Source organism: Merops nubicus, unplaced genomic scaffold (assembly GCF_000691845.1).
Source record: "Merops nubicus isolate BGI_N331 unplaced genomic scaffold, ASM69184v1 Scaffold32222, whole genome shotgun sequence".
NCBI classification, from domain to species: Eukaryota; Metazoa; Chordata; class Aves; order Coraciiformes; family Meropidae; genus Merops; species Merops nubicus.
This window is the reverse complement of record NW_008593383.1, coordinates 818-10,396: the sequence shown is the minus strand read 5'-3', so window position 1 is coordinate 10,396 and position 9,579 is coordinate 818. Positions and strand designations below refer to the sequence as shown.

The 9,579-nt window shown below is 53.3% G+C and overlaps 1 protein-coding gene across 1 annotated transcript; it reads right to left on the bottom strand.

Moving 5' to 3' along the window:
- Positions 1-228: 228 nt before the first annotated feature.
- CCBL1 (cysteine conjugate-beta lyase, cytoplasmic) lies at positions 229-8,758 on the bottom strand. Its single transcript, XM_008935437.1, has 13 exons — positions 8,665-8,758; positions 6,330-6,388; positions 5,205-5,355; positions 4,532-4,681; positions 4,073-4,159; positions 3,819-3,947; positions 3,364-3,484; positions 2,666-2,742; positions 2,341-2,430; positions 1,791-1,977; positions 1,504-1,580; positions 1,198-1,284; positions 229-297 (listed from the first exon to the last, which is right to left on the bottom strand). The coding sequence occupies exons 1-13, from the start codon at positions 8,746-8,748 to the stop codon at positions 229-231; spliced, it is 1,368 nt and encodes a 455-aa protein (XP_008933685.1). The 5' UTR covers positions 8,749-8,758.
- Positions 8,759-9,579: the final 821 nt, after the last annotated feature.

Sequence of the window (9,579 nt, the reverse complement as noted above, 5' to 3'; positions counted from 1 at the left end):
TGCAAAGATTCACATCTTACAAGGAACAGTGCAATCATTTCACAGTGGCAGAAAGTGGCCCTGAAATCCTGGGCCTGGCAAACCTCTTACCCACAGAAAATGTCTGACAGAAAATGAGTTTGAAAGCACAAAAATAAGGACGAATCAAAGTTTCAAGCAAAGGAAAAGGAGGCAGAGCAGTCGTGGCAGGTGAGGACCAAGGAGAGCCTGGTTTTCTTTCCAGTGCACTCAGGGACCAGTTTTCTCCCGTTTCCATTTTTGCAGTATGTCATTTGCTGCCTTCAGTGTAGCTTCCTCCTAAACAAATAACACAGGTTTGGTCAGTGGCTTCCAGCTGAATGTCCTTTCCCCTCACTGCAGTCATCGTTCCCATAAACATCCTCTTCTCATTCTGGAGCATCAGAACTGCGCTGTTCATGTGCTCAGCATGGCACAGGCACAGCCATCTCGGGGGCAGGCACAGCCACTGGGCAGCTGAATGTGTGCCCAGGAGACCTCCTGCCTTGACCAAGAAATGTGGGATGCTGATGGGGCAAAGATTAGCTGGCACCAGCACACCGCCTGCCCCTGGCTTGGCTCACATGTCTGCAGGAGGAGGTTGGACCAGCCGTGATGCCACATTTGGGTTCTAATACCCAAGGAGCTCTGCAATCTTTTTGGCACTAAACCAGACCTCATTATTAGAATTAAAGAATCACAGACTGGTTTGGATTGGAAGGGACCTTTAAAAGTCACCTTGTCTAAGCCCCTACAGGTAGCAGGGACATCTGCAACTAGAGCAGATTGCTCAGAGCCCAGGCCAACCTTGATCCTGAATGTTTTAGAGGATGGGGCATCTACCATCTCTCTGGGCAACCTGTACCCGTGTTTCACCACCCTCAGTGTAAACCATTTCTTCCTTATACCTAGTCTAAATATGCCCTCTTTTAATTTAAAACCATCACCCCTTGTCCTGTCACAACAGGCCTTGCTAAGAATTCTGTCTCCATCTTTCTTATAGGCCCCCTTTAAGTACTAAAAGGCCATGATAAGGTCTCCGTGGAGAATTCTTTCCTCCAGGCTGAACAACCCCAACTCTCCTGCTGGCCTCCCAGCAGAGGGGTTCCAGCCCTCAGATCGTTTTTGTGGACCCCCTCCAACAGGTTCCCATCTTTCTTGTCCCTGGCAGCCTCCCCTTCCCGTGCTGCCACCTCTCACCTTTGCAAAGCAGAACCGGATGAAGTGGCTGTAGTTGTCCTTGTGTGCTCCAGAGTAGAAAGCAGAGAGTGGGATGGCAGCAAGTCCCTGGGGAGGGGAAACGTGTGGAGCTGAGGTCACCTCTCCCAGGCTAGTGTGCAGCCTGCTGTGTCCCAGCATGGTGAAGCTGTCCCCTCCAGACACCCCCTGCCACAAGCTGCCAGACCCGGCAACGGTGTCGTGCTGCGGGCTCCCGGGAGCACGGCCAGCAGGGAGGGCACAAGCCCATCCAGGACAAACACAACAGAAAGGGCCAGGTGCATTTACCTTGTTCTTCACCATCCACTTTGCAAACCTGGAGTCGTAGGGCTCGTCGGAGTCGGGGACGTCGGGCACGTCGGATTCTGCCAGAGAAGCACAGCAGAGAGGGCTGGGGCTGCTGCTGGGGCCTCGGCCCAGCCCCAGCTCCACTGGCAGCCTGGGTGTGGAACACGGTGCTGTGCCTCCACACCTTGGTGATGGTTATACAGGGGCCTGTCCCTGCTAGTGGTACCACTCTGAGCCGCCCCCCTCAGCCCTTCCTGAGCAGAACAGCAGCTGTGGGTGTGACTCACTGAACTCGGAGATGTCTGCCACCAAGAAATAGGTGCCCTCGGGGACAATGGGTTTCATCCCCACAGCATCCAGGCACTGGACCAGCCAGTCTCTCTTCTGCTGCAGCTCCTTGGGCAGCTGGATGAAGTAGCTGTCTGGTTTCCCGTAGAGCTCGAGCTCTCTCTGGAAACCCTGAGCCACAGCCTCCTGCAAGGAGAGAGGTAACCTGGTGGGCAGTTGGTCGAGGTGTGTTTGAGAACCAGAGTCTTTTGCTCCAGTGCAGTTGACAGGTGACTAGGGAGCAGGGGTGGATTTCTCACTGCACCAAGCTGAGCTCTCTGACTCTACCCTTCCAATGGCCTCTTAGATTTATCAATGCAAAATAAGGCAGTCCAGGCAGGTTAGGCTCTCCCCTTCCCCTGCAGCCACCCCAGGTCTGGGAAGAAGGGGAAGGAGCCTCTTCATGGTACCACACATCACCCTGTCTGTGCCTTTCAGGTCAGCCATGGGCAGAAGGACCCTCTCTTGCCCCCACTTCGGGGGTCTGGGGATTGCAGGGAGCTGCTTTACCTGAGCAATTGTGGCGCAGTGGTACACTGAGTTCTGGTGCACAGTACGCAGGGGCTGCATCAGACGGTCGGGTCCCAGGATCCAGCCCACCTGTGGCCAGGAGAGGAGGAGGAAGGTGGTATGTCTCTGGGTACCTACTCTATATCTCATTTATTTATTGCCTGCATTGGCTTCATGACATTTTCCAAACAGGGGTATCAGAAAGCAGCTTTGGTGCTTTCAGGCTCAAAGATGAGTGTGCAGCAGCAGTGTTCTGGTGCTGTGTGATTGGACCCACGCCTTGGAGCAAAGGGGTGGGGATGAGGAGACAAGAAGGGGAGTTTACCTTCCACCCAGTGGCACTGAAGGTTTTCCCAGCACTCCCGATGATCACCGTGCGGTCCCACATCCCTTGCAAGCTGGCTGACAATGAGATGAGAGACAAACCCAGGCTGTGTGAACGACGTGGTGGGAGCTCTGTGCCCACCATAACCTGTGGTGGCCTCTTGTGTTCATAACACATCTTTCAGCTGGATGAGCCTCAAAGCACACTCCAAGCAGGCAGCCAGGCCCCTCAAAAACCTCTCTTTGTAAGTAAGTGTTTTCATAGGCACGCACCCAGCCCCAGGGTTTCCAGAGATGCTGAGCACCATCACTATGCAACAAGGTGATTGCAGGTTACTGCAACAGGGAGAACAGGCCTCTGAAATCATGTTGAAATAGATGTCCCAAAACTAGAGACACTGAGCTAACTGTGGTTCTACAAGGTATGGGAAAAACCTCATTTTCTCTGAAGCCAAAGAGCTTCAGAGATCTGGATCTCACACAGTGAAGCCACCTCTGTTTCCTCTCACTGGGTCTGGAAATCAGGGCTTCAGTTTCAGAGCTGGTTTGGATGGTGAGACCAAAGTGCAGCAGAATCCCTCTACCAGGGATACCTGCCTGGCAGACCCGTGCAGGCAAGCAGCCCAGATCACCTCCAGAGTGCCCCCTGCGGGCTCCGTGCCCAGGACAGAGGGAGCAGCTGGGGCAGGGCGCTCGTACCCACGCGGACGTGCTCCTTCCCGTCGTACAGCAGCCACTCGTAGACCTCGTCGCTGACACACAGCACGTCGTGCCTCACACACAGCTCTGCAACCAGCTCCAGCTCCCCGCGGCTGAACACCTGCGGCAGGCAGGGAGTGGAGCAGAGGCGCAGCAGGAGCATTTCTCAGCCCTGCCCGTTCCTGCCCTCCTGCCAAGGTTGTGCGCCCTGCCACCCGAGCCAGGGTGGGCAGGAGATGGCTGCAATGGGCTAACAGGGCCAAGCCACTGCTGCCACAAAAAAAAAACAAGCTTAAAACCACCAGAAAAGCGAGCGCAGAGTGCGGTGCTCCCACAACATCCCCTTCCCCCGTGTGCAAGGAAGGCTGAGTCACTGCCACACTGCAAACGTGGCTGCGTGAGCTGCAGCACCCCTGCTGCTTTTGGGTTGGCCACAGCAAGGCCAGAGGTGTTACCTTGCCCAGAGGGTTGTTGGGTGAGTTCAGGACGATGGCTTTTGTCCGTTTGCTGAATTTGGAAGCCAGTTCAGCCGGGTCAAGCTGCCAGTCTGCGCTAGACATCAATTTTCCATCTTTTGGAAATTTCTAGGGAGAAATCAGAGGGGAATCTGAGCTTGCTTTGCTACATTTGCACTTTATTTACCACTCACCACACAGCTCACTTGGCTGTGACTCTTCCCTCCTCGACAGCTTTGCTCCAGCCCACTCACCGGTCTCAGCGGGACAAACACGGGTGTCCCACCAGCCATCTTCACCATCGGCTCGTAGCAGTCAAAGAAGGGCTCAATGATTATCACCTGGAAGAAGGGGACATGTCAGCACCCTCCTGGCCCTGCTCAGACCTTCCCTGATGGCTGCAGAGAGCAATGGGAAGGAAATTCTAATCCCTCAGGTAATGTACTGGAGAACCTGCATTGCCAGTGGGCAGTGACAGGGAAGGTGACCACTCAGGGCAGCAGAGTTACTTTGCTTGATGCAGAAAAAGATAGTGCCCTGCAGTGGAGATTTTTTTCCTTTGGAAGCTCACATACTAGAGAATGGAGATAAAACATTTTCTGCTTTGCAAAAGGACTGTGAAAACTTGCCCCCGGAAGACTGACAGGCAAAAAGGGCTCTCTTGGGGGAAGGGGGGAAGGCTGACTGTGCAACAAGCCCAAATCTCCTGTTACCTCATCGCCTTCATCAACAAAAGCCTGGAAACAGCAGAAAAGGGCCTGGTATGCCCCCACAGTCACCATCACATTCGTCATAGGATCCAGGTCTCGTCCAAGCACCTTCCCAAAAAACTTGGCTAGGATCTTCACCAGAGGTGGGTGGCCCTGTGGGGTGAGAGAAGGGGTAAGAACTGGGTTGCAGAAGCCTCCTAAAACATGGATGAGCCCTTGAAAGGGGCCTGGGCAGCCAAGTGCCCTGAGGCTGAGTGTGTGAGACATCTTCCAGCCCAGCTGCTTCAAACACTGTGGGAAATAGTAGGAAGAATTTCTTCACTGAAAGAGTAGTGAGGCACTGGAACAGGCTGGCCAGGGAGTGGGTAGAGTCACCATCCCTGGAGGTGTTCAAAAAACATGTAGATGTGGCACTTGACACACGGTTTAGTGGTGATGGTAGTGTTGGGTGATGGTTGGACTTAATGATCTTAGAGGTCTTCCCAACCTTAATGATTCCATGATTCTATGGCAGCAGGGTGCTACCGCCCTGGGTGCGGTGAGCCCAGGCTGAGGCTAGGTGTGTTTTGCCTCATTTGTTGGATGGAAACCACACAGTTTGTGGTGATGGAACCACTAACAGTGGTTCCAACAGAGCGAGGGGGGTGTTGCCAAGGAGAGAGGTCTGTCCACGTACGAAGCCACGTGTGTACTGGTGCAGCATGTGGTTCTCCCCGCCGAGGGCTCTCACAAACGCCTCCTTCAGAAAGTCCGGTGGGGGGAAGTCAGGGAAGCCCTGGCCCAGGTTCACCTTAGAGTAGGTGGTAGCCAGTTTTACAAACTCCACCCTGGAGAGAAGACAAGGAGAGAAAGACAAGCACTTACAGAGAGAGGGTCTGGGCAGTGGGCTGGCACTGCTCCTGCTGGCACTGCTCCTGCTCGCCAGCGTCCCTTTGGGAGTGGGTGAGGCTGGGGGGTTCCTGCAGAGCCCCTCGCTGCTCACGGGTGGGCAGGACCAAGCACGGGCTGTTTCAGACCCATTTCCACTAAAACAAGGATGAGGCAGTACTGCACAGGGGTGGGGTTAGTTTGTCCTCAGAGGAAACAGCCGTTGTGCTGTCTGGGTGTGCAGTCACGGCTGAAGCCGTGCACCACTTCTGATGGGACCAGAGGGAGTACAGAGGTTTCCAAGCTCATACCAGTTCTGCAGAGTTTGGCAACTAGACACCATGAAGGTCTCTGCAGAGGGAAAATCTGACTGAACTCTGTGCTCCTCTCATACAAGAGCTGGCTCATTGGCAGTGTGGAGCTTGAAGCCAGGCACAGCAGGGCTTTGGGGAAAGCCCATTTAAATCCCTTCTTCAAGCACACAGCTTCCCCAATGCCTGTGCCCAGCAGGCTGGGAATGACATTTGCAGTATCTCTTCACTTGCCCCTCTGCTTGCAGTGCCCTAGGGTGGGCTTGAAGCAGAGACTGGGCTGAAGCCAGTGTGCTGTGACAGCTTGGCTCAGATTTGGGTCCCACGGGGACCATTCAGGTGGACAGACTGGGTGGAGTGCAATGCACTACAAGGTGCTCCCACCTGCCTTCCTGCAGGATGGTGCAGGACACGTGGTACAGCATGAAGTGTGAGCAGCAGGTACAGAGCTGAGCCAAGGTAAAGTCTCCTGGGTGAAACCTGGCCTGATGTGCTTCCTAAACAAATGTAAAGTAACCAAGGGACATGGTGCTGCTCTGTGCTGTGTGGCTGTGGTGATTTCCATCTGGTGTTAGGCTGCCTACACCCATGTATTCTTTCAGCCAGATATTCTCTTAACTCACCATATATTCTTATCTATTCCCTCCAGCCTCCAAGCTTGCACTGGCTTTGACATTTTTGCCTGCAAAGAGAGAGACAGAAAGTGAGTTTGAAGCTTTTACAAAAGGCCCTGGGGCCACGTGAGAAGGAGACGTGGCTGACCCAGGTTTGTTTTTCCCTTCATATTGCTTCATGTGTGTTGCTGACTGACCTTAGAGCAGTAATGCTGATGCAGTGTCTTCTGGAAGAGGTTTCAGACACTTTTTATGAAAGATCAAACAGACAAGAGCTGGCAGAAGAGGATGTTTCATTTACAAGTTTCAACAAGAAAACAGGTGAACAAAAGGAGCTGCCAATGCCTCAAACCTCACTTTCAGTAGGAATAAATCATGGGGTCAAATAAGCTCAGCCAGGCTGTAAGAGCCAGACCAATGACCCCAGACCTCAGGCTTTTGCCTTCCATGTCCTCTCTTTTCCTCCACTGGAAGGGCCACTTGGTTTTCTACAGGCCCTCAAATATCCTTTTCCTAGAAGAACAACCTTTTTTATTTTACACTGCTCTACAGAGTAGCAGAAGTATTTAGTTCTTTGTCCTGCTGGAGTGCTTGGTGAAGGGAACTGCTCTAGGCAGTAAATAATATGCTGGGTTTTGCACCCCAAGTTGACGACAAAACCAGGCAGCAACGGGGTACAGGCAAGAGGGGAGCACAGCACACAGGTCAGTCTGCTGAACAGGGACACCAAGGTACCATTCACCTGACTGGTGTCTAAATTCCTGGGAAGAAGGACAGCAGGAAACACTGAGAGCAAAATCCTCCTTCTAGTTGGATAAGCACAGAGGGAGAAAGTCAGATGTGCTTAATGGGGAATTTATCACAAGAATGATTAAAAGTGGCAGAGGCAGAATTTAATAGCTGAACAGTGCAGGGAAGAGCAACCAGAGAACGAAGGGACTGGAGAAGAGCCAAGCAATGCTCAGTGCCCTGAGAAAAGCCAGCGTGGGGACGTCAGGAGGGAAGCAACAGACCAAGGAAACATTTGTTACCACAGCAAATAAAATACATTTAAACAGGGATGAGGAGGACAGGTGAGAGTAGCTGAGATGTGAGGGGACAGGGTCTGTGCTCTGCTGTGCCAGGATGGGGGGGAGATGAGGTCAGCCCCCTCCCCAGGCTCTGCTGCAGTGGTGACTCCCCACTCACCTTCTCACTTCTGCCTTCTCAGAGGGCTGCACCAGAATTTGAAAAGTGCCCCAACGATATTTTGTCTTGAGGTCTTTAGATTTTTATACAGCTTCAGCCCTCACTAGAGATCTGTGCAAATCCTCTGCTTCAGCCCTGTGCTTCAGAGGGCAGTGGGTGGACTCTGTGCCCCACTGGTGCCAGGCAGGCAGCCAAGGGCGAGCAGACCTCCCTGGGTCTAGGGCTGCTCCACCTTTCTTCCCCAGCCCCCTGATTTGCTCTTTCTGTACAAGTCATGCATATTACAGTCAGAAAGACCCAGTGCCTGAGCTGATTTTGGTGGGAGTAGAGGGATTTGTGGTTTGGGAAGTACAAAATAGCAGGAGGTGAAACATTAACAGGTCCAGTGCTGTTCTTTTGTGGTGGGGCTGCTGCTGCCCATGGTCCAGAGAACTTAACAGCACTGACAAGTGTGATGGGGGTCAGCGTGAAGAAGGTGCTTTAAGCCTAGAAATTCCCAGTTCTGAGGAAAGGCCTTGTCTGCCCCAGCCCTTTCAGGAAGGGAAATGACAAATACTTTCTTCTTTTGACATGCCCCCACTCCATCCCCAGCCTGCACAGTGCTGCCAAGGGCAGCTGCTGGAGAGCAACACAGGCTTGGGGCTATGCAGCCCCCAGATCCACTTCAGTCTGTTCTGCTCCCCAAACTGAACGCTGTGTTTCTCCAGTTGCAGTTTGCCTGACAGCCAGACAGGACACTTGAGTGCAAATGTAAAAGATTTAGCTGGCTGCAGCCTTCCACCACTGACTCCCTGCCACGTATGATTTCCTTGCTCTGCATGTCTGTGTCTCCAGGAGGGAAACCTGTATTTCCCAGGTACTTTGCAACCCAAGAGGATTTTATCGAAGAGACCATCAGACAAGCCAACCCTGCAATGGGCTTTCTTCTGGATGAAGAATATTCTGTTGCTTATGAGATGTTCCCTTTCAACAGGCTGCCTGGAAATCAGGAGGTAGAGAGGAGATTGCACCAGTGTGGCCTTTCCTGCCGTGCCCTACCTGCCACTGCTGCCAAGGTGAGCTCCTGGGCAGCGAGCTCCCCCGGGCTCCCCACCACTGCAGCCTGAGCTGGGGAGCAGGCTGCCAGCCAGAAAGGGTCACGCTGGGCACTCGGTACCTCTCTGGAGCAGGAGCTGTATCCAGAGCTGCTCTTCCTCTGCAGCAAGACGTGACGCAGGGAGGGTCCCGCTCTCCTGAGCATGCCACGGCTCCCGCTGCCTGGCGCCTGTGCCCACGCACCTGCACGCCCACCAGACACAGAGCAGAGGGTGAGGATCACCCCGTGGCTGCAGGGGCAGAGCCAACCCCCCGTGCACCTGGGGACGAGGCAGGTCCAGACCCACAGCTGTGATTATTCTGCCACAGCAAGGAAAAGGGGGAACGAGCTGGTTTGTGTGTTGTCACTGCAACATCTAACAGAGTTGGGACTGTGCTTTGTGCCCATGGCACACACCAAGTCAGGATCAGAAGGGCAACCAATGGCTTCTGTCTTCTCTCTCCCCAGTTCCAAGTTTCTCCCGCTCTCCTCTGCACTGAGGGGAGTGGTACAGACACCAGTAAGAGGGCATCCTTTGGGAATTCAGTATTTAACATCAGCTTCCCATCCAGTCTCACTGATCCCAGCTATCTCTTGCCTCTGCCCTGCCCTGCAGCACCTCCACCCTCCTCGCTGAGGGGCTGGGGACACCTTGCCTCTTGTGGCTGGCAAGTGAAAGAAGGGGTCTTAGGGGTGTATGCTGGGCAAGCTTACTCCACACAAACCCACCCCTTCCTTCTCCCTCAGGTTCTTAAGATTACCAAAAAAAAAAACCCAAACAACAAAAAAACAAAACCAAAGCAAGAGTGCTGCTATTTTTGAGAATCTCTGGCCTCTCAACTGCTGTGACACCAGGCTGCTTAGTCACAAATTTTAATCTGATCAACAAGCTGTCAGCTTCCATGCCCAAACTGATTCTGTTGTTTCCTTCATGGACCCAAACACATCAGTTTCTGTGCCTGACGCAGCCTGCACCTCGGGTCCCCTCAAATGTTT